Here is a 24,959-nt window from a genome sequence, read left to right on the forward strand (position 1 = left end):
ACACACACACACACACACACACACACACACACACACACACACACACACACACAGAAGGCCAAGGAAATGACTCACCTGATACTTGTTCATTTTTTGCTGCTCTTGGGAAAGGACAGAAACTATGAAGCCAGAACAGGGAAAGTTGGAAAACAGAAGTCTTAAAAGACCTTATCTTGCAGCTCAGGAATCACCTGTGAGAAATTTCCATATATTTTAGTAAAACATAAACCCCTAGGAAAATACCCCTTTGAGCCATGAAGAGGAATAGGAGGACCATGATAAAGGAGTTACCCACCTGTCCATTGGTGACTCTGATATAATCATGATGAATCTGGGAAAATTTTGAGTGAATCTAAACATTTCTTTCCTACTGGCCATTCAGTCCATTTAGTAAATGGACAAAAGAATTGAAAACCTTAAACATCCAAAGATAGGTTAGGCAAGGTATATAATATATATCCAAGGTGTTTAATATATATCCAAAGTATGGCCCCCAGTGCTGGCATTACAAATGTTAAAAAGAAATACTCATATGGAAGTGTTTAAGTTACATAACAGTTTTTCCTATTAATATTATAAACCCCACAAAGTTAGAAAGTCTTCAAAGCCCTCAAAAATTAACATGTTTCCTCTCCCTAAATTGCAGTTTCTCCAGAATCACTTCTCCAAGAAACTTGTTTTGACTTAAACATGGTACTGTGGACGACCTGGAGACCTGTTCTGTGCTAGTCTCTGCTATTAACAAACTTAGTGACTTCGTTTCAATGCTATTATCTAACATGAGAAGGAATTGGATCATTTTGAACATCCTTTCCTGTACCATTTTGATTCTGTAAGTCTTCACTCATTGCCACAAATCCAGACAGTACCCTGGAATTCACTGTCCCCTCCAATCTTGGGCTGGGCCTTAAGGTAAAAATTAATTAGGCCTTGAAGAATTTTGACATGGCCATCTCATCTTCTGACAGCCACACAAATCTAAACCTTAAAATAACAATTTGACACCATAAATCCCAAAACACTTTATCTAGGTAGCGAAAGGTAACTAAATGCCTCTTCCAGCTGGCATGATGCTTACAAAACTTAAGTCCAGACACACCTGCCAAACAGAGACATAACACTTTCTAAGAAACATGGAGCCCCGATGAAATGCCAGTTTTCGTCTGTTAACAAAGTCTGTCCCATTTCCCCTCTCTAGAAACTAGAGGGTTCCCAGCTTCTCCAATAAGACTTAAAATTCAGGGCTCAACTTAACGGTTTCAGTTTACGTGTTAGCAGCCCTCTGAGAATAGGAACAGGCCGGAGAATGCAAGAAGGGCCTTAATTAGCCTTTTCACACAAGAGTTCTGAGAAAGCCTCAAGAATTTTTGGAAATAGAACTCTACGTGGTAAGGTTAGGTCTACCACACTCACAGTTTTGCTCAGGGACAATTACGGTACTAAATACAACCGAAGACTGGATTTTATCGTGGGAAACAGCATGAACCAGAGTAAAACAATGAGAATTTACCCACCTTCCTCCGCTAGTCCTGAGTACACCCATTTATCGCTAAACCTCTAGTACTCGTATTAAAATGGAGCTGATTAGTACCGATTCAAAGGATGGTTATGATGATATGATTAAATGAGCCAATAACGAAAAGAACAGCATACCTTGTAATAATAAAAGAAGCTCACCTTTATTGAGTCCTTATCTTACTTTATATATACAGTCCTATTTAATACAGCAAACAACCCCAGTGGAATTATTTTTGGAATTATTACTGGAATTATTTTACAGATGAGTGCCCGGGTCGTACCGAGGTCGTCCTGCTCGGTTCCTGGCGGGAGCAGGACGCACGCAGGTCCCCCGGGCTTGACAGCGCTGCGACGCCAGCAGCCACGCCAGCAGCCACGCCAGCGCGGACGTGGCGGGCCCGGGGTCCACGTCACAAAAGCCGTCCCCCCCGCGTCCCTCCCCGCTCCCCCCGCGCCCCCGGCCAACTCGGGCCGCCCGGCTCCGCAGGTCGAGAGCCAGGACGGTGGACAACGGGCAATCCCCCGCAAAGCCCCCTGCCTGACCCCCCTCCCCAGTCCTCCTCGGAGGCCAGCTGGGCGCTCAGAGGGGGGCGGCGGCGCCTTCCAGGTTCTCCGACGCGGCGCAGCCGCAGAGACCCGGCTTCCCCCCAGCCCTCCCGGCCACACACCTGCAGGGCAAGGCCACCGCTCCCGGCCCGCGCAGGTTCCAGGCCCCGCCCTCTGTCGCACCGCGCAGACCTGAAGACTCCAGAGTGCTCTCCCGCCCCGGGGCGTGAGACAAGATGGCGACTATCAAAAGGAGGTGGGGTTGCGCATGCGCAAGAGGCCCCCGCGCCTCACTCTGAAAATACACTTCCCAGGAGCCTCCGCAGCATCTTCGCTTTGGACAACGTATGATATTCGACCTCTTCCAGCCGCTTGAGTACTGCTGGGATTTTCTGGAGGCTATCACTCAGAGAGAGGGCTAATTTGACCTGGCAGCCCGCAATGTGGGGGCTTGAAAACAAAACCAGCACTGGATAAAGAAAGTACTTGTCCCCCGGCCGCTCCCCCGCTTGTGTGCACTCTCTGACAAATAATCTTTAAAAAAAGAAAGTACTTGTAACTAAGTACAATAGTACATTCAAAGAATAATATCCTGTAACGTCTGAATTTAAGCTTTCAAAATTATGCAAATGATACATGAAACTTGTAATAAAGAGAAAATATGTATAGGCTAAAACAGAAGACTAGTGACACACATACCACTGTCCAAAAAAAAAAAGAGTTTAATGTGAGTGCACAGTCTGAGATTTTTACTCATTTTATGTTAATGGTATAAAATATTTTAATTCCTTTCACTAGGGAATATATATTAAATATGTAGTGATTTCCTGGTCAGTAACGTCGTGACAGTAATTTACTCTTTCTTGTGCCAACAGAAACGAGTTTCCATTCAAGGTAATGACAAAAATATTAATTTTTTTTGGTAAGATTAATTTTAAAACATAAAATCCATATAGAGAAAATATACGTACATACCCACGTAGCTGGCGTTCAGGGATGCAGGAACACCTGCCTGTGGGAGTCCCAAATAGAGCAAGTCTGGCCACTCAGCGCTGACAAAAATGCAAAGAAAGAGAAAGGAACCATGGTGAAACAGGAAAGGAATTTATTTCGGTGAGGCCAATACAAGGAAGACGGTGGACTAGCATCTCAAAGACTGTCTCCAAAGTGCTAAAAAATATTTCCAGGTTTATGTAAGAAAGAAAAATGTGGGGCAAAAGACAGTAGGTACTACAGGTCGGCAGTTGAGGGTCCAATGGAATCCTTGTCTCGGAGTCAAACATGGGTGGGGGCCTGAGGGCTCAGGCTAGTCCTTATTCCCTAAGTGGGTAGCGTCTGTTAGGGGTGGGATTCTTTACTCTCTTGGTCTTCCACCTGAGCCAAGAGAAGCTGGAAAGAAGAAACCAACCAGAAAGTTTGAGGTCAAAATGGAGGCAACTGAAATCCTCTTTTATATACACATACCAATTTTCTAGATGGACGGTTGGAGAAATAATTAAAAATAAAAGGTCTTCTTAGAATTCTGCCCAAACAAGTGATTTCAGATTTTGGCCTGGGGAACCATGGATGTAGTTACTATTTATTGATGAAGGATAGTTCACACATAGATATACAAGTATTTTTAGATAATAAATGTATCATTTTTATTTACTGTTATGTTTGTTTAGTACCTGCCTTATTCTCAAGAGAGTTTGTGGTGGTGACTCCCACAACTGATGGACACACAAAAATATACAAATCATACAGCAATAACCTCTTTCACAAAAATGCATACACACAGACTCACTGACACAATAAATACATTTACGTAACCTGACTGGAAATAATGTCTATTTGACCGCTTACCTTGTGACAGACACTGTCATATCTTCATGAATACATACGTTTTATAGATAGCTCTATTTTGTTACTGGCATATTTTTTTAAATTTCAGAATATATTTTGAATATCCCTTGTATCATTTAATATATTTCTATCACATTTAAAGGCTGCTGCTTGGGGCGCCTGGGTGGCTCAGTCGTTAAGCGTCTGCCTTTGGTTCAGGTCATGATCCCAGTGTCTTGGGATCAAGCCCCGCATCGGGCTCCCTGCTCCACGGGGAGGCTGCTTCTCCCTCTCCCACTGCCTCTGCTTGTGTTCCCTCTCTGGCTGTCTCTCTCTGTCAGATAAATAAATAAAATCTTAAAAAAATAAAAAAGGCTGCTGCTTGTTATTGTACTTTGTGGATGAGCATATTTTACCCATAAATTTTTGAATATTCTTACTGACTCAAACTGTGAAGGGAATTCTTTATATAAATCTTTTAATTACAGCATATAACCCAATAAGTGGAATTACTTGAGTGAAGTACTTATTTAAAATCTTTTAAGTATGCATATATTTTCTGGTTTAGTTAAAAAAAAATATTGCTTACTTAATTTTGAAAAATTCCTTTTCTTCAATTTTGAGACAAACTGCTTGGTAGAGAGATGTTATCTTCTTAATGTATTACTGTATTCCATCTTTTTAACATTTTAATTAAATTCCCTATTCACAAGAACAGATAACTGACAAACATCTTCCTTTTTATTAGTTTTGTGTCTAAAAGATACACCCAGTTCTTTTTACTTTTTTCTTCTTTTACTGAAGTTTCTATTTTCAATCTTAAAATAACAAAGAAAAATGATCACCCATTTACCATTTTCTATACTGGACAAATTTCACATTTTGCCATATTTATCTTGTGTTTGCGAAAACATTTTAAAATAAATTAGATATATTTCACTCTTTAATACTTCAGTATATATTTCCAAAACTACGTTCTTTAATAGCGCACCTATAATCAAACTCCCATGATGTCCGCAAAAGTCTTTCAAAGAGTTGTTTTTTGTTTTTTGTTTTGCCAAACCAGGATGCTCTAAAGGACCACAAATTACGTTTAGTAGTTCTTACACGTGAGGCCTAACCTCCGGGAGTGGAGTAGGGGGCGGCCTCTGAAAACGCCAGAGAGAGCTACAGACCCTCCACAGCAACCACCGCCCTACTCTTTGAATAAGACAGGTTTATTTACATAGTTATTTAAACAAGTGGACGCGAAGGATTATGGTAGACGTAGTCTTGAGACTAGTTTGCTTACCCAGCCGAACTTGCGCCCCGCTGCGGACAGTGCTGCGCACGCGCAGCTTCGCCATCTTCCTGGTCCCCCTCCTGCGCCAACAGGTTTAGCGAAGCCCGAAATCCCGTTTCCAGATTTCCCAGTAACTTTCAAGGTCCTGGTTGCCCACCTTCCCAAGAGCAGAGGTTAGAGCGTGGGCCGGGAGGGAAACGGCGGTGATCCTCGGTGGGGAGGAGCCCCGGGACCCCGCAGCGGGAACCCCCACGGCGGGTGGGGGGCCTTCTGGGTGCGGACCAGCGGCTTGAGGTCCGGTGGGTCCCCACTTCTGAGCGAGTGGTTCTGTTCGTGCGCCCCGCGCGTGCGCATGCGTGAGGGTGCGCTCTGGCTGCGTGGGGTGCCCCGTGACTTGGAGGCCGACTTGGCTTTCAGCTGGGTAACAAGTGCCCTGGATGTGGTGTCCTTTGTCTTTGTCCTCACTGGCTCTAGTTTCTAGGGGTTAATAAGATTTGAGGTGCTGGGTGAGAGTTCCAATATGAATTTGCCCTCTAATCTTTTTTTTTAAGATTTTATTTATTAGAGGGGCACCTGGGTGGCTCAGTTGGTTAAGCATCTGCCTTTGGCTCAGGTCATGATCCCAGAGTCAGGGGATCGAGCCCCGCGTTGGGCTCCCTGCTTCGTGGGGAGCCTCCTTCTCTCTCTGCCTGCTGCTCCCCTTGTTTGTACTCTCTCTGTGTCAAATAAATAAAATCTTTTTAAAAAATAAGATTTTATTTATTAGAGATAGGAGGAGCTGGGAGAGGGGCAGAGGGAGAAGCTGACGCCCCACAGTGGGGAGCCTGACTAGGGGCTGGATCCCTGGATCCTGAGATCATGACCTGAGCTGAAGTCAGACGCTTAACCAGCCGAGCCACCCGGGCGCCCCTGTCCTCTAATCTTATATCCTAATTTCCAAGGAACCTATGGCCTCCTGTGAGATTATAAAGAGCTGCAATTTCAGAAACAGAAATCTCATCCTGAAGAGAACCCTAGGGACTTTTGATCCCTCTCCAGAGTTTCAGAATGGAGATAGTCCCAGAAAGGGATAGATCCTAGAACTGCAGAGCATAGCATGGCAATTCTTTGTTTTCCTGTTGAGGTGCCACTGTAACTGAACTAACCTGAGTTAGCTCCTTGGCGAGTCACAGACACAAACTATACCAGATCCAGTCGTCATGCAAAGGAAAATTTGCAGCAGATAAGGAAATCATGAGGAATAACTTACAAAGCCGTGAGTCCCTGAGATGGTGGATGTGTTCCTTTTATTTAGGGAGGGGATGAATATTTAGAAAGGGGATCTTGGTCATTTGTGTGTAAAGGAGGCATAAGGTTGTTTCTTAAGGAAACATGCCGGTACATACATTCTATGTTATGTTAGTGGTGCTTGTGTGCTCTTTGAGCGGAGATTTTAGTATTGTAATGAGGTAAAAGTTGTAGTCATTCTAGAGGTCACTTCATGGTCGTACCTGCGCAGGTGAGAGTCGGGTTAAGCGCAAACTGGTCTGGGTGGTCTGGCCCTTGTCCAGGCAGTCGCTGTTGCTTGAGGGGTGATTTTGGTTTCCATTTGCTTGAGTTAAGAGAGAAGCTGGAAAGAAGAGGTTAAGGAAAAATGTCGGACAGAGGTCAGTGAGTACAAGCAGGTGGGCAGTAAAAGGTCCAGTCTTGGGGTCCAGCAGGTGACAAATCCCTCTTCTAGTTTTATTCTGCTGCTCATTCTTGAGGGGCACAGGGCAAAGGTCCTCCTTCTGTAGTTCCTGCCAGACACGGATGTAGTCATTGAGATTGTTAGCGGAGCAGAATTTTTCCTCACCCGGTTTTAGATATGTCTGTGGGTCACTAGGTTTAACTCTAAGCTGCTCCTATCTTTGTTACTACCATCTGTAATTTTTGGCCTCTAGGCATTTGTATAGAATTGTATTAGTCAGTTAATGATGCAAAGTCTAAACAAGCAATCTAAGAGCAGTAGGAATATTAGTGGCCTCAGGATGGGGAAAAATCATGTAGTATTGGTTAACGCTGTTTTAAGAGCCTGCAGACCGCATCAGGGGATCTTCCTTTTTGGTTGAAAGTATGTAGCCAGGCTGCGTGGTTGAAGATTTTTTAAATATCTATTTCCACTTCACTTGAAGTATTAATCCAGGTACAGGATGAGCTGTTTGTTACTGCACATGCTCCTCCTCCTTCTGGTAATAAGTAGTCTAGGGCTAATCATCGTCTAGCGCTACGTTGGCTAAAGAGTTTAGGGAAATTTCTAAGTTTTTGAGGGCATTTCCTGTGTTTTTAGCTAAGGTTTCTATGACATCAGTTAGTTTCCTTGCAGTGACTTTATAACCTATAAAACCTCCCCAAGAGGCATCTACTCCGACAGCCAATCCAACACCAACCAGAATTAGTTTTGAGGCTCTTTTTACCCAGTGGGAAGACTCAATATGGGTTTTTGGTGGAGCTAGCTCCATATTACCATTTTTCTCTCTTGAGGGAGGCTTCACTGTCCTCTTGAAATAATAAAGCCCAGGGCACCTGGGTGGCTCAATCACTTAAGCGGTGGACTCTTGACTTCAGCTCAGGTCATGATCTCATGGTCATGGGAGCAAGCCTCCTGTCGTGCTCGTGCTCAGCGAGGAGTCCACTTGAGATTCTCTCCCTTTCCCTCTGCCCCTCCTCCTGCTCACTCGCACGTTCTCTCTCCCTCTAAAATTAAATGGATAAAATCTTCCCACTCAAAAGCAAATAGTACTTGGAATTTAGGATCTAGTGGGATGCAGGAAAAGGTATCCTTTCAGTCTTACACCATGTAATATTTACTGTTACTCGGTAGTTGGTCATAGAGTATAGGGATTGGGTATTACAGGTTGTATGTCTCAAGCAGCTTCATTAACAGCTCCTGGGCCTTGAACAAATCTGTATTCCTCACTTCCCAGCTTTTTAATAGGTAAAATTGGGGTGTTACATGGGGATCTACATGACCTAATCAACCTGTTAATCACATTTAAGAGCTTGTTAATTACTGGGTGGATCCCTTGTATAGCATCTGGGGCCAGCAATCTGTTTCAATTTTACTTTTACAAATGTGTTGTTAATGGCATGCCCCCACCTGCCCTCACACCCAGACTTTCGGGTTGACTTGCCTTAAGATTTTTGGGGGGGAATTTCCTGTTTTAAATACTAGGATATGTTGTAATAATGACATAAATTCAGTTCCTTGGAATTTAGGGACTTGAATTGCTAATTTGTTGCGTTCTGAACTTACTGTGGGCCTCAATTTGTCTAAAATATCTCATCTTAAAAGAATATGGGACATTCTGGCACATACCAAAAAGAGTGTTTTAATATGTTTGATCCTATTTCACAAGTCAGAGGATCCAGAAACCTTTTGATGTCTCCTTTTCCAGAGAGTCCTTTCATATTACAATTTTTGTTAGAAAGACTACCCTTCTGGGTGTTGAGTACAGAGAAATTAACTCCAGTATCAAGTAAAATTTCTGGCTTCGCTCCTACTGCTGAGAGGTTACTCAGGGCTGCTTTTGGGAGATGAGGATCTAATGGTCCAAGACCAATTGGAGAGCCCTGTGGCTCTATCATATCTCATTTTCAGTTAGGGACAACAGCTGAAATGAGTCCGCTTTGCCCTTCTTCCTTCTGTTCCGGGAGTGGTTCAGGCAGTTCTGTTTCCAGTGCCTTTCCTGCTTACAACGTGCACATTGGTTGGACCCCAGCTTTGTTGCTGGTCTTTTGGTCCCACGGAGGGGGCTCAGGGCACTCACCCATAGATGTCTTCTTTTCCTCTTCCAGGTTACTTCATGTAGGCTGGAGAGCTACCACCAAAAGAGCAGCTTGCCTTCTCATCTTCTGGTCTTCTCTTAGGTCCTCCATCACATCCGGTTATGGAACACCTTGAAAGCTAGTTCTGGAAGCTGAGCAGGGTTAGTATTGGGACTTATAGCCCATTCTGGAGTTTCCTTTGGATGTCTGGAGCAGTTTGAGATATGAAATAGATTATTAAGGGCCATTCAACTACCCTGAGCCTCAGGGTCCCAGTTTATATTTCGTCTTAGGGAGTTTTGTAGCCTTTCCGAAAAGGCTGATGGATTTTCTTCTGTCCTTTGTTCAATCTCCCTTAATTTGGACCAGGAGATCTACGTATCTCCTTCATAGCTTTTAAAAGAAGCCGTCAGTAATGCCCTAAACTTTCTATTTCATTGTGGGAGTTGGGATCCCCCTCAGAGTCAGCTCTTAGCGCTGCCTCCTCGTTTAGTCACCAAAAACTTGATCCTGGCTGATCCTCTTTATCAGCTTCCTGTCTGGCTCCTGCTAACACAGCAAACTTTTCTTCTACCGTTAAGAGAGTGGTTAGCAAAGCTTGCATATCTGCTCAGACGGGTTGTGGGTAGAAAAGATATCCTGCATTAAACATATAAATTAATCAGGTCAGCCCATAGTCCTTTAGTGTGTGCCTTCCAGTTATACAGGTCCGAGGTCAAAAATGGGACGTGCACATTAATGAGACACCCATCTCCATCAGGTACTCGTCTCAATGGCAACATTTCCATCCCTGGCTTAAAATACGTCCCTAATCTGGTAGTGCTATCTGACAAGGGAGGCTAAAGGGATACAGGAGACACTGGGGAAGGCTTTGGGGGTGTTCGTAAAGGATTAGAGATTGGTGCTCATGAAGGTGGGGCAGCTGAGGCCTGAGTACCAGAGGAATAAGGCAGAGGCTTATTAACAATTTAATGACTTGGAGGAGGAGTTGGAGATGGGGACAAAGATTCCCCGACTCACCAGAGGGGACAGGACGCATTTTTAGGGTTTTCAATTCTACCTTTTTACAAATCTTAACACTTCCTTTGCAGCGCCTCGTTTTCATATAATGCCATAAAGCACTGACCATATGGAATCTCTTCCCCTTTTCTCTCTTTTACAAAATAAGCTCAGTTGTAGTGTTGTATTAAAATTTAAGGTCCCATTTTCTGGCTACTTCTCTTCATCCTCTAGAGTCTATTATTGTGGCCAGGCTGTGTTACAGAAGAAAGTCGTCTGTTTTTGGGTTAAAGGAAGGTAGTCTAGCGTTTTCCATTTCTGGAGGCTACAGCCCAACGGAGGCTCTCCTTCAGGGTGGAATTGTCGCTCCCACGATCTGGGATTCTTTCTTAGGCTCTCTTACCCTTCCTCAAGGTAACTTACAGTGTTCATGGATACACACAACCTTACCCACAACATGTATGAGACTCGGTTGACTTAAAACCAAGCCCACAAGGAGAGTGGGTTAATGCTAAGGTGTCCGAGTGGGTCTGGGTAGTTGTGCCCTGAGGAGCAGTGGCCTGGTGCATGGGCTGCCTCTTCTGGCCCCTCAACGTCCAGGCAGTCCCAAAGGATTTACTTGGGGAATGGCTCAGGGAGAACCTGGTTTAGATTCAGTAACTCAAGGCACACTTCCCTTTTTAAGAGGAAAAACAAACCTGGAACAGTGTCAGATGTCCCCAACAAACATTAACAGGTCAAACATAAGATGGAGATATCCTTCACCCTTGCTGATTCTATACTAGTCTCATTTGGCCACTTCCCAACTGCCACGCTAAAGCATTCAGCCTCTGAATGGCCAGGTGTTATCCTTTGCCACCCAGGGATGTCTGACTTGACTATAATGAGCGTTCAATCCCCCTGTGTTGAGTGGAGAGGCCCTGTTCTTAACTGACTGCCGACCTGCCAGGCTTTGTGAGACAACTCAAAGAAAATACTCTTACAGTCGTGCCATAGGCTTGGCACCACTTACCCTTGTGGAGAGATTCTCAGCAAGAGGCTTGGAGTGGCCACAGTGTCTTTAAGGGGGCAGCAATACCAGTCCAGCAGCACAGACCCCAAGAAAGGAGAGCCCCTTCCAGGGATTCCACCCCCAGTCCTGGTTAATTGAATGGGTTAGCCCAGAAGGGCTGCCGCTGCTCCCTGCTCCATCCTTTGGAAACCAGGTAACCAGAGGGCAGAACCTCAGAGGGACAACAGTCATATCTGGGTTGCCAAATTTGTGACCAAACTAACATGAGATTGCTCCGTGGTGTGTCCTAGAACTACATCAGGTGGGATTGTTGCATGAAGCAAAATTTATTTGCAACAAGTAAGGAGATCATGGGGAACCACTTCCAAAGCCCTGACTCTCTGAGCAAGGGTGGATGGTTCCTTTGTTTAGGGTTAGGGAAGCCTTGTCATTGTATGTAGAGGCGAGCATAAGGTCAGGCATATGTCTTAAGGAAACGGGCTTATACATACATTGTATGTTAGTAAATGAGACTTGTGCTCATTTTTGGGTGGAGATTTTAGTTTTACAATGAGGTAGAAGTAGTTGTTGGTCATTCCAGAGATTGCTCCGTGGTGCACCTGTTGAGGTGCGAGTCTGGAGGTTAAGCTCCCGCTGGTCTGGGTGGTCCGGGCTGGCTGGAGGTTTTGTCAGGGCACTTGCCTGAGGGGTGGTTTCAGTTTCCATTTGTCTGATTTAAGAGATAAGGTGGAAAGAAGAACTAAAGGACAAATGGGGGACAGAGGTGGGTACAACCAGGTAGGCTGTAAAAGTCAGGTTTTGGGGTCTAGCTGGGTCCCCACCACATCAGACACCTTACTGCTATGTTTAACCCTTTCACATTTGATGTTACTGTTGACTTGGTTAGATTTATGTCCACCATTTTGCTATGCTTTCCTTATATATCTCATGTCTTTTTTGTTCTTTTGTTTCTCCTTTACTGCCACCGTTTGTATTAAGTGGATATTCTTTACGTTTTCCTTTGATGAATTTTGAAGTAAATTATTTTAGACTTAAAGAATTATGGTCAATATAATGCAGAGATTCTGTCAAAAACAATTATCCAGGTTCTGTCCTGGTGGCCATCAACAAGGAAGTCACAGGCAGCGGTGGGGAAAGTCAGAGGCCTGAGCTGGCATCACTCTAAAACAGAGTCACAAGAAAGCTGGATCCAACCAGATAGGCCCACGAAGGTGGGTGCCACGACAGGAAACTCCAAATAAGGAAGGAAAAAAACCCTTGCTTCCAAGAAATCCCCACCCCACATAATGAATATTCTACCACCTAGTTAACAACTGTACATAAAAGAGAAACACAGACTCCCAACACCCACGGTTCTTGAGCACGCTTGCTTGCTCTCTCTCGTTCTCAAATCTTGAGAGTGTAGTTTCACTTTACTAATAAACTTCCCCACTGTGTTGTGTCTGTCCTTGAATTCTTCCTCGTGATGAGACCAGGAACCTTTGGGGACATTTTTGGGATGGGCCTGGTTGAGGATCCAGGGCCCAGGGTCTCCCCAGTTCATCCAGTGACAACTCTGTAGACCCTACATTAATTTTCTCTATTTTTAACATCTTATATTAGTATGGTATGTTTGTCCCAATTAATGAACCAGTAAAGTGCATATGTTTTCATATTTCCGCAGTTTTTCTGTAATGTTCTTTTTTCTCTTCTGAGTTCCTTTCTAGGATCCTGCACTACATTTAGTAGCTGTCTGCTTAAGCTCCTCATGGCTGTGATCATATTCAAAACTCATGACTTCTAAGTAATTTCCTTCTTTTCACTCATTTCTGTGTTCTTGAGACTATCTATCATTATGGTAAAAATCCTATATAATGGTATGCTATTGCACATTTCTTCCCAGCTCTGTTCAGTGACATCAGTTGGTAGTCTGTAATTGGCCATGGCAGGGGTATTTATGCGTCTGAAATGGGCAACTAAAAGGTTTTTTTTTTATTTGCTGGGGGGTTGTTTGGGTTTGTTTGGGTTTCTTTGAGAGGCTGTTATTAAGTATTTGAGTCTATTGGCACTACTTCTATGTGGCCCTTCCCTCTCTTCTTAGGAACCAACAGGACGTTGGCCCATAGAAAGGCATTTTACCCACCAGTATGCAGCGTATTTGTAGGCAGGTAAATCAAGGAGCTGGAAGGGAGGCAAGATCATTTATGACTCCTCTCTCTTCTATTATTTCTCAGTTGTATCTTCACACGTCTCCATGCCTTTTTAAAGAACAGCAGAAAATGAACAAACGCCAGGTGAGTTTTTTTTTTTTAATTCCTATTTTGTTTTACATTAGTTCTTATGCATAAGGTATAACCTTTAAAATGTAAATGTAGAAATAGATAAATGTCAACTTTGGGGGAAATATGGAGTAGCAGATTAATAGCAGGGCTAAGGGGCTATGATGATGACCTTAAGGTACTTAATGTTGAAGTTGACCTTCAAGTACTTAATGCTGAAGTTGTCAGTGCTGAGCTATACCTCTGTTGCTGATAGCAATAGCAAACATTATTATAGGAAGTGCAGTGAAAAGAATAACCCATCATGATTCTTAATGGTACACAAAGACTTCCCTAAAATTGTGGGGTGGCATGTTCTAGAAATGCATCATTTAGGTTTAGTTCACGGATGGTGTTGTTTAGGACTTCTGTATTCTTTCCAGTTATCTTTTTCTATTAATTCCTGAGAGAAATATTGAAGTGTCCAACTATATTACTTTTTGTCTGTTTTTCAAACTTTCAGTCCTATCATTTTTTATCTCCTATATTTTGAAGCTCCTTTGTTAGGTACATGTACATTTAGTTTTGTCTTGGAAAATTGACCATTTATCATTAATGTAATGTGCCTATTTATCTTCAGTAATATCTCCTATTGTATGTTCTGTTTTGTCTGATATTAACATAGCTACTCCAACTTTCTTTGGATTATTGTTTGTGTTGTATTTCTTTATCTTTTTACTTTTAAGTTATGTATTTTTGTAATTAAGGTCAGTCTCTTGTAGTTAGTGTGTAATTGGTCCTATTTTTTAACCCAATCTGATATTAGAACATTCATATTTAAAAATTGGTTGTCAGTATAGTGGATTAAAATCTTCCATTTTGCTAGCTACTTATCTGTTTGTTCTGTTCTTTATTTCTTTTTATCTTTTTCTTCTTTTGAATTTGTTTTCTATTATTCCATTTTATCATTGCTGCTGTGTTATATTTTTAAGATTTTATTTATTTGATAATGCCTGCGCACAAGCAGGGGGAGCGGCAGGCAGAGGGAGAGGTCGAAGCAGGCTCCCTGATGAGCTGAGCTCAACGTGGGGCTTGATCCCAGGACCCTGAGATCATGACCTGAGTCAAAGGCAGACGCTTAACCACCTGAGCCACCTAGGCACTCCTTGACTTATTACTTATCTCTTTTTTTTTACTTTTAAAATAGTTAGCCAAAGACTTATAATACCCGTTTTTAATTGATCAAAGCCTCCCTTCAAATATTAAACCACATGATGTTATAGTATAATGATCTTATAGCAGTGTATTCCCAATTATTCTTTCCTATTCTCTGTGTTATTACACCATACATTTTACTCTAACATATGTTATGTAAACATGATACAATACTACTATTTATGCTTTGGACAGTCAGTTGTCCCTTAGAATAAGGATTGGCAGCCTGCAGCCCATGGGTGAAATTCAGCTCCCTATCTGCTTTCACAAATTAAGTTTCCTGGGAAGACAGCCTCATGCTTTCTTCTATGTATTGTTTGGGGCTACCTTCACAATACAGTGTTTATTATCTAGTTCATTGCAGAAAAAAATTTCCAACCTTTGCTTTAGAACACTTAAAAATTGGGGAGGGAGGAATTAACTTAAATTTTCCTTTTTTATTCCATTTCTATCACTCTTCATTTTTATGTGTAAATTCAAGTTTCACTGGTGCCGTATTCCTTTACTATTTCTTTCTTTTTTTTTTTTTAAGATTTTATTTATTTATTTGTCAGAGAGAATGAGAGAGAGAGAGGCAGGCAGAGGGAGAAGCAGGCTCCCCACTGAGCAAGGAGCCTGATACGGGACTTGAGGCGAAGGCAGATGACGCTTAACTGACTGAGCCACCCAGGCATCCCTCCTTTAATATTTCTTGCAGAGTAGTTTGGCTGGTAAAGAATTCCTTAAATTTTTGTTTTTCTGGGAAAGTATTATTTCTTCATTTAAAAAAAAATTTATGGATTTGAGAGAGTGAGAGCACAAGCAGGGGGAAGGGCAAAGGGAGGGGGAGAAGCAGGCTCCCCACTGAGCAGGGAACCAGACATGGAGCTTGATCCAGGAACCCAAGATCATGACCTGAGCCAAAAGCAGATGCTTAACTGACTGAGGCACCAAGGCGCCCCTATTCCTTCATTTTTGAAGATGTTTTCAATAAGTAATTCTTGGTTGAAGTTCTCTTGTGTGTGTGGGGGGGTTGTTTTATTGTTTTTGTTTTTTAGTTTTGAAGTTTTTTTTAACTTAATTAAAGTATTGTTGACAAAATATTAAATTAGTTTTAGATGTAAAACATAGTGACTTAACTATTATATAACATGAAGTGCTTATCACTGTAAGTTACAGTATTTTTGACTATATTTGTTTTTCTTTAAAGATTTTATTTATTCATTTGACAGAGAGAGACACAGCAAGAGAGGGAACACAAGCAGGGGGAGTGGGAGAGGGAGAAGCAGGCTTCCCACAGAGCAGGGAGCCCGATGCGGGGCTTGATCCCAGGACCCTGGGACCATGACCTGAGCCGAAGGCAGGCGCTTAATGACTGAGCCACCCAGGCGCCCCTTGACTATATTTCTTAGGCTGTACTTTTTCATCCTTGTGACTTATTTATGTTATAATTGAGAAGTTTGTACTTCTTAATCTCCTTCACTAATCTCTCCCCCTCCCCCCTCCCCTGTACTCTTTGCAACCACCAGTTTGTTGTCTGTGTTTATGGGTCTGTTACTCTCTTTTTTGTTGTTATGAGTCTGTTTCTCTTTTGCTGTTGTTTGCGCATTTGTTTTATTTTTTAGATTCCAAATGTAAGTGGAATACAAATGAAATCATATGGTGTCTTTGGTTTCACTTAACATAATACCCTCTAGGTTCATCCATGTCACAAATGGCAAGCTCTAGTTTTTCATGGCTGAATAATATTCCATTGTGTATGTATACTACATCTTTATCCGTTAATCTTTCAGTGGACACTATTGCTGCTTCCATATCTGGGCTGTTGTAAATAAAAACAGGGGTGCATATATCTTTTTGAATTCTTACTTTTGTTTTCTTTGTGTGAATACCCAGTAGAAGAATTACTGGGTTATATAGTTCTATTTTTAATTTTTTGAGGAACCTCCATACTGTTTTTCATAGTGGGGGCAACACTTACTTTCCCACCATTCTGCCCACTTTTTTAATTGGATTATTTGGGGGCTTTTTGATGTTTGTGTGAATGCTTTATATATTTTGGATATTAACCCCTTCTCAGTCGGGTCATTTGCAGATAGTTTCTCCTATTCATTAGGTTTCCTTTTCATCTTGTTGATGGTTTCCTTCATTGTGCAAAAGCTTTTTGGTTTGATGTATTCCTGTTTATTTTTGCTTTTGTTTCCCTTGCATGAAGAGACTGATCCAGAAAAGTATTGCAAAGGTTGATATCCAAGAGATTACTACCTGTATTTTCTTTTCAGAATTTTATGGTTTCAAGTTTTACATTTAGGTTTTTAATCTATTTTGAGATTATTTTTGTCTATAGTGTAAGAAAGTGGCCCAGTTTCATTCTTAATGCATGTAGCTGTCCAGTTTTCCCAGCACCATTTATTGGAGAGAGTGTCTTTTCTCAATTGTATATTCTTGCCTCCATTGTCATAGATTAATTGGTGTTCTCTCTTCCTCTCTTCATGTGTGCATAAAGACTCACAATTCTGTTCCATTGACCCAAATGTGTATTTTTGCAACAGTACCATACTGTTTTGATTATTGTAACTTTGTAGTATTTCTGGAAATTTAGTATTGTGATACCTCAAGCTTTGTTCTTCTTTCTCAGTATTGCTTTGGCTATTTGAGGCTTTTCGTGGTTGCATACAAATTTTAGGATTTTTTGGTTCTAGTTTGTGAAAAACACTATTGGTATTTTGATAGGGATTGCAGATCTATAGGCTGCAATTTATAGATTGCTTTGTGTAGTATGGACATTTTAATTTTAACAATATTGCTTCTTCCAATCTGTGAGGATAATATATCTTCAATTTATTTGTGTTGCCTTCAGTTTCGTTCATTAATATCTTAAGTTTTTAGAATACAGGTCTTTCACCTCTTAAGTTTATTCCTAGGTATTTTATGCTCTGTGAGACAGTTGTTAATGGTATTTTAAAAATTTCTTTTTCTGCTATTTTGTTATTAGTGTATAGAAACAGAACAGATTTCTGTACATTAATTTTGTATCCTACAACTTTACTGAGTTCATTTATTAGACCTAATAGTTTTTTGGTGGGGTCTTTAGGTTTTTCTATGTATAGTATGATGTTACTTGCAAACACAGTTTTGCTTGCACCTTATCAATTCAGATGCCTTTTATTTCTTTTTCTTGTCTGATTGCTATGGCTAAGAATGCCCGTACTATGTTGAATAAAAGTGGTTAAGAGTGTCATGTTCCTGATCTTAGGTAACAGGTTTCAGCTTTTCACCATTGAATATGACATTGATTGATTTGTGTATATTGAACCATCCTTCCATTCCTAGAATAAATCCCACTTGATCCCGGTGAGTGATTTTTTTAATGTATTGTTGGATTTGGTTTGCTAATATTTTGTTGAGAATTTTTGTCTTCCTGAGGGATATTGGTGTATAATTTTCTTTTATAGTGTCTTTGGCTTTCCTATCAGAGTAATGCTGACTTCATAGAATAAATTAGGAAGCATTCCTTCCTCTTCTGTGTTCTGGAATAGTTTGAGAATGATAGGTATTAACTCTTTAAATCTTTGGTAGAATTCACCTGCGAAGCCATCTGGTCCTGGACTTTTGTTTGTGGGGAGTTTTTTGATTACCAGTTCAATTTTATTTCTAGTAATTGTCTTTTTTCCCCAGATTGTTCTGTTTCTTCATGATTCAGTCTCAGAAGAGACTATATGTTCTAGAAATTTATCCATTTTTTCTAGATTGTCAATTTTTTTCTAGGTTTTACCAATGTAATTTTTTATAGTAATCTTTTATAGTCCTTTGTACTTCTGTGGTGTCAATTTTAACTAATCCTCTCTCATTATGTTTGAGTCCTCTTGTCGACCTCTGAGAGTCAGGGACCTGGGGCGGCAAAGGAACTGAGAAAAAGAGACGACAGTATAGCGAGGCACAGGGGACCCCGAGCTAACAGCCCGAGGTGCCGAGGTTTATTTTCCATACTCTTATATACCTTCTACAGCAGGGGCATAGTAAGGCACATTCCTCCACGTATACAGGATTAGTTAAGTATGTAAGAATCTTTAAAACAGAATTTACAGGACAAGGGAACAAAGAGGGGAGTGCGCAGTGTGCTGTTTACAGCTGGCTTCCTATCTACAAAACATCTTCTGCTGCGTACTTTAGAACTGACCACACACGTTCCAAGGGCATTTCACTCTGGTCCTTTCGGGTTATTTTTAACCCTGCGATCTCGAGTTTTCTCAGAGATCTCGGAGTCTGAGCGAACATGCACCAGTGGTCGTTGTGGCATTCTGTTTCCTACATCCTCTCACTTTTTTTCTTGATTAGTCTGGCTAATTCGTCTTTTCAGAGGGCCAGCTCTTAGCCTCATTGATCTGTTCTTTTTTCTTTTTTCTCGTCTCTATTTCATTTATTTCTGCTCTGATCTCTATTATTTCCTTCTCTCTCTCTCTTTTTTTTTAGATTTATTTATTTTAGAGAGACAGAGACAGCTCAGGGGGAGAGAGCTACAGAGGGACATGGAGAGAGAGAATCTCAAGTATAGACTCCTTGCTGAGTGCAGAGCCCAACACAGGGCACACTACTCTGAGATCATGACCTGAGCTGCAATCAAGACTCAGATGCTTAACCACCTGAGCCACCCAGGCACTCCTCTGTTATGTCCTTCTTTGTGCTAACTTTGGGTTTTGTTTTTTCTTTTTCTAGTTCCCTTCATTGTAAGGTTAGATCATTTATTTGAGTTATTTCTTGTTTTTGATGTAGGTCTTGATGACTATAAATTTCCTTTAGTACTGCTTTTGTTGCAGCTCCAAGATTTAAGACTGTTGTGTTTTCATTTTCATTTCTCTCCAGATATTTCTTGATTTTCTCTTTGATTTCTTCATTGACCCATTTGTCGTTGAGTAACATGCTATTTAGGTTTAGATTTATTTATTTATTTATTTATTTATTTATTTATTTATTTAAAATTTTTTATTTATTTGACAGAGACACAGCGAGAGAGGGAACACAAGCAGGGGGAATGGGAGAGGGAGAAGCAGGCTTCCCACTGAGCAAGGAGCCCGATGCGGGGCTCGATCCCAGGACCCTGGGACCATGACCTGAGCCGAAGGCAGACGCCCAACGACTGAGCCACCCAGGTGCCCCTAGGTTTAGATTTAGATTCTCATATTTGTATTTCTTCTAGTTTTTTTCTTGTAACCGATTTCTAGTTTTCTCCTGTTGTAGTTGGAAGAGGTGTTTGATATGATTTCAGTCATCTTTAATTCATTGAGACTTGCTTTGTGGTCTAGCATGTGATCTATCCTGGAGAATGTTCCATATGCCCTTGAATGTGTGTTCTGCACTTTGTGGGTAGAGTGTTCTATAGATATCTGTTATGTCCATCTGAACTAATGGGTCATTCAAAGCCACTGTTTCTGTATTGATTTCTTGTTTGGATGATCCATGCATTGATGTAAGCAAGTTGTTAATGTTTCCTACCATTATTGTATTAGTGTCAATTTCTTTTTTCATATGGTAATAACTGCCTCCTGAATTTGAATTCTGTTTATGTTGGGTGAATATATATTTTCAATTGTTATATCCTCTTGTTGGATTGATCCTGCTTTTTTGGTTTTTGTTACCATCTTCGTTTTAAAGCCTATTCTGTTTGATTTTGATATCCCCTGATTTGATATCCCCATGATTTTGATATTTGGGTTTTGTTTTGTTCTGTTTTTTTTTTTTAATGATTATTCCATTTGTTTGGAATATTTTTTTCCATTCCTTTACTTTGAGTCTGTCTGTGTCTTTAGATAGCATATAGATGGATCTTGGTTTTTTTTATCCATTACATCACCCTGTGTTTTTTGATTGGAACATTTAGTTCATTTGCACTTAAAGTAATTATTGATAGGTATGTACTTACTGCTGTTTTAATAATTGTTTTCTAGTTGTTTTCTGTTCCATTCTTCTTTTACTCTCTTCCATTGTGGTTTGATGGTTTTTTTAGTCTTATGTTTGGATTCCTTTCTCTTTATATTTTGTGCATGTGTTACAGATTTTCAGTTTGTGGTTACCATGGGATTCATATACAATATCCTGTGTGTATGGTAATCTATATAAAGTTGAAGGTTGCTTAAGTTTGAACGCATTATAAAAGCACTAAATTTTTACTCCCACTTCCACATTTTACGTATATGATGTCACATTTTATATCCTTGTATTTTGTGTAATCCCTTGAGTAATTTTTGTGGATATAATTGATTTTACTACTTTTAACTTCCATGCTGGCTCTATAAGTGACTGATCTGCTACCTTTACTATACATTTGCTATTACCAGTGAAATTTTTTTCCTTCTTAATTTTCTTCTCATTGTGGCCTTTTCTTTCCACTTAAAGGAGTCGCTTTAATATTTCTTTTAAAGCTTGTTTGGTGAACTCCTTTAATTTTCGTTTGTTTGGGATACTCTATCTGTTCTTCAGTTCTGAATAATGGCCTTTCTGGGTAGAATATTCTTTGTTGTAGGTTTTGTTTTTGTTTTTTTTTTTCCTTATAGCACCTTGACTATATCATACCGTTCTCTTCTGGCCTGTAAAGTTTCTGCTGAAAAATCAGCTGATAGCCTTATGGGGTTTCCCTTGTGTGTAACTGCTTTTAAGATTCTGTCCTTATCTTTAACCTTATTTGTTTTAATTATGTGTGTTGGTTTTGACCTCCTTGAATTCACCTTGTTTGGGGCCCTCTGTGCATTGTGGACCTAGATGTCTGTTTCCTTCTCCAGGTTAGGGAGGTTTTCAGTTGTTATTTCTTCAAATAATTTTTCTGCTTCCTTGTGTCTCTTTTCTTTTGATACCCCTATAATCCAAATGATACTTAGCTTGATGAGGTCACAGAGGTCTTTTAACCGATCCTCATTTTTTAGTGTAGCTTTTTCTTTTTGCTGTTTAGCTTGGCTGCTTTCCGCTATGTCTTCAAGCGTGCCGGCCCATTCTTCTGCACCCTGTCGGTGGGAGGAGTATCCTGGTGTATGTTCCATTGCATTCTGTCCTTCATTTCCTGCCGGTTCTTCTCTGTCTTTCATATCCCTCTGTTGAAGATCCCAGTCACTTCATCCACTTTTCTGTCGAGTTTAGTAAGTATCTTTATGGCCATTACTTTGAACTCTATCTGGCATATTGCTTATGTTTATTTTGATTAGCTCTTTTTTCGGTTTTGTCTTGTTCTTTTCATTTGGAACATGTTCCTCTGTCTCCTCATTTTGTCTGCCTCTCTGTTTCTGTGTATTAAGTAGGTCAGCTATGTATATTGGTCTTGAAAGGACTCACCTTGTGTAGAAGGGACCCTGTTCCCTGTAATGCAGTGCCCCTGGTCACCAGAACCAGGTGCTTCAGGAGTATTGCATTGTTGCTGAGCCACGATTGCTGTGGGTGTGCTGGTAGTTGTATCTCACCCTCAGCTTGGCTACCTGTAATGACCTCCTTTGCCTGCTGCATGCACACTGGTGAGCAAGCCTTGCTCTCAGCCTGGTTGTCTGCACTTAGCCACTGGGACAGCTTGGGCGCACTGATGGGCAGCACTTGCTCCGTGCTGAGCCAGCTGAGAGTCTCGGCGCATTGGTGTGTGGGATTAGCTCCCCTCCTGCTCAGGCCTTGAGTCACATTGGAGAGGCACCTTCCTTGCTGGGGCTGCCCACCAGCTATGGTGGGGTGGAAACCACTTTGGAGGAGCACCAGACCCAGGGTGGGTTAGGTGGGGCAGCACTGGAGTGGGGCACATTGTGCTAGAAAGGTAGATGGAGAGTGTTTGCACTGGCTCTGTAAGCATCTGGCTGGGCTTTGGGAGGGCAAGGAAAATAGTGCCCTCCAGCTCCGTTGTTTCTGGAGAAAGCTTTTGTAGATCCCAGCCCTTCCTGCACACATTTTCAAATTAGTTAGTAAATCTTGAAATATACCCAGGTGCTTTTCAAACTTTTCCTTTTGTGCTGTGATTATAACATGTTTGTTTTAACATTTTATGTATGTCATCTTATTGTGTTCTAGTTTATATGGTTCCTGGTAAAAAGTCTGCTTTAATTGTATCTTTATTCCTTTTTTGTAATATTTTCCTGTTCACTGGCTGCTTTCAGGATTCTCATTCTCAGTCTCTCACTCTCTAGCAGTTTTAATATGTTGTGTGTCTTTATGCTTTTGGGAGGCATTAATGCAGCTTGGTATTGTTGAACTTCTTGGATTTTTGGTTTGCTTTCTGTCATTAATTGCAACATTTTTTTTTTAAAGATTTTATTTATTTGACAGAGACACAGCGAGAGAGAGAGAGAGAGAGAGAGAGAGAGAACACAAGCAGGGGGAGTGGGAGAGGGAGAAGCAGGCTCCCCGCTGAGCAGGGAGCCCGATGCGGGGCTCGATCCCAGGACCCTGGGATCATGACCTGAGCTGAAGGCAGATGCTCAATGACTGAGCCACCCAGGTGCCCCGCAACATTTTTTTTTAAGATTTATCTATTTATCTTTGGGGCGGGGGGGCTCCGAGGGACAAGAGAGAATATCTCAAGCAGACTCTCCATACCTTGGGGACCCCAACGTGGGGCTCAGTCCCACAACCCTGAGATCACGATCTGAGCTGAAATGAAAAGTTGGATGCTTAACGGACTGAGCCACTCAGGCAGCCCAGTTGCAAGTAATTTTAAGACACTATTTCTGAAAGTGTTTCCTCTGTCCCATTCTTCCCCCCGCCCACGTCCAAATTATGTATATGTTGGAACATTTTATTGTATTTCACAGATTTCACAACTTTTCTTTTTTTTAAGATTTTATTCATTTATTAGAGCACGTGCACAAGAGAGAGCATGAGATGGGTGAGGGGCAGAGGGAGAATCAAGTTCTCCATTGGGCAAGGAACCCAATGCAGGGCTCAGTCCCAGGACTCCAGGATCATGACCTGAGCCGAAGGCAGACGCTCAACGACTGAGCCACTTAGGCGCCCTGCTCTGTGTCCTTATGTCTGTCCTGTGTCCTTCTTGGTTCTCTTGCCCCCCCCCCGCACCCAGCTATAGTTGTAGACTCAGTGCGTAATCCTGCCCTCCCTCAAGGAATAGAGTAAATGCCCAGTGGGGTTCACAGAGAAAAAGCCTGTAAAGGGGCGCCTGGGTGGCACGGTCAGTTGAGCATCCTGCTCTTGGTTTTGGCTCAGGTCATAATCTCAGAGTCATGAGATCAAGCCCTGTGGGGAGCTCTGTGCTCAGTGCAGAATCTGCTTGAGACTCACTCTCCCCCTGCCCCTCCTCTCCTCTCTAAAATAAATAAGTAAATTAAAAAAAAAGGGGGGGGAGGGAGGAAAAGAAAAGACGCCTGTGAGAAGGTGCAAGTCTCCTCCGTGTCTGTGGTCTGAAGGAGTTTCACACTCACATTTCAGCCCTACAGCTTTAACTCTTCAATTAAGCACAGGTTGTGATACGAAATAGTTAATCTTTCTTTTCTTTTCTGACTCCAGTATACATTTTACATTTTCTTTACTTTTTTCATATTCTTTTTTTTTTTTAAATCTTATTTATTTATTTGACAGAGACAGCGAGAGAGGGAACACAAGCAGCGGGAGTGGGAGAGGGAGAAGCAAGCTCCCCGCCGAGCAGGGAGCCCGATGCGGGACTTGATCCCAGGATCCTGAGATTATGACCTGAGCCTAAGGCAGCCGCTTAACGACTGAGCCACTCAGGCGCCCCTACTTTTTACATATTCTAATATGTTCTAGTAATATCTTATTTTCAATTTTGGACTGTGTTGTGTCTGTGTAGTATTTAATTTTCTAGAGAACAAGACAGTGTTTTATTCTCCTTAGTATTCACAACATCCAAGGTGTAGAGCATTAATAAATTAAAATAAGCAGAATGTTCTTTTACTTTTCTTCTGTAAAACCTAATACAAGACAGTGTACACAGCAGGCATATTGTAACATCAATGCTCAACAGTGAACCTGGGAAGAATTTGTTTCCATATTTCTTTCTGTGTGCCCCAATTGTGACCACTTCAGACTGAGCAGAAATGTGCTGTTCCAGGGGTCACTGTCATTTGGAGATGTGGCTGTGGACTTCTCCCAGGAGGAGTGGCAGCACCTAGACCCTGCTCAGAGGACCCTGTACAAGGATGTGATGCTGGAGAACTACCACAACTTTGTCTCAGTGGGTAAGCAGTTTCCACATCAGATTTTGTATAGCATGCATTTTATTTCTTAGATACCAAAACTTTTGGTCTTTCAGAGTTAATATTGTTAAACTTTGCTTCAGGAGTCTGAGGTTGTTAATCTCTTTTGATCACAAGGAACAATTTTTGTATTCTCACATCCTGTGAAGGTTTAAATGAGCATCATCAAGGTGTAGCTCTGGAAATTCTATCTCCTCTCTCCTTTAGAATTGCTGTAGCCCATGTCCAAACTGTGTCGTTTTTCCTTTTACAGGGTATCTCATTAAAAAGCCATCAGTGATCTTAAAGTTGGAAGAAGGAAAGGAGCCATGGATATTGGAGGAAGAATCCCTATACCAGAACTACCCAGGTGAGTTAGTATCAGAAAGGTT

General features: G+C 41.6%; 2 protein-coding genes across 13 annotated transcripts in view; one reads left to right on the forward strand and one right to left on the reverse strand.

The window, feature by feature from the left end:
* Window positions 1-5,308, reverse strand: part of ZNF25 (zinc finger protein 25) — a 17,956-nt gene extending 12,648 nt beyond the window's left edge. Inside the window, exons 1-3 of one of the 8 annotated variants that reach the window (XM_073878992.1) lie at window positions 5,180-5,308; window positions 3,040-3,116; window positions 76-191 (exon numbers count right to left, since the gene is read on the reverse strand). In XM_073878992.1, coding sequence (XP_073735093.1) covers window positions 76-90 — 15 coding nt within the window. In that variant the 5' untranslated portion in view covers window positions 91-191; window positions 3,040-3,116; window positions 5,180-5,308. Of the gene's footprint in view, window positions 1-75; window positions 2,317-3,039; window positions 3,117-5,179 lie in introns of those variants that run through there. The other 7 variants (XM_073878993.1, XM_073878991.1, XM_073878988.1 and 4 more) reach the window with 7 other exon arrangements.
* LOC112807785 (uncharacterized) overlaps window positions 5,209-24,959 on the forward strand; it is a 31,835-nt gene continuing 12,084 nt past the window's right edge. The window contains exons 1-5 of one of the 5 annotated variants that reach the window (XM_073878982.1): window positions 5,217-5,343; window positions 8,987-9,117; window positions 13,181-13,240; window positions 24,419-24,570; window positions 24,842-24,937. In XM_073878982.1, coding sequence (XP_073735083.1) covers window positions 24,537-24,570; window positions 24,842-24,937 — 130 coding nt within the window. In that variant the 5' untranslated portion in view covers window positions 5,217-5,343; window positions 8,987-9,117; window positions 13,181-13,240; window positions 24,419-24,536. Of the gene's footprint in view, window positions 5,344-8,986; window positions 9,118-13,180; window positions 13,241-24,418; window positions 24,571-24,841; window positions 24,938-24,959 lie in introns of all 5 variants that reach the window. The other 4 variants (XM_025850739.2, XM_025850740.2, XM_073878983.1 and 1 more) reach the window with 4 other exon arrangements.

Source organism: Callorhinus ursinus, unplaced genomic scaffold, assembly GCF_003265705.2.
Source record: "Callorhinus ursinus isolate GAN/ISIS: 27379988/994484 unplaced genomic scaffold, GSC_fseal_2.0 scaffold32, whole genome shotgun sequence".
Lineage (NCBI taxonomy): Eukaryota > Metazoa > Chordata > Mammalia > Carnivora > Otariidae > Callorhinus > Callorhinus ursinus.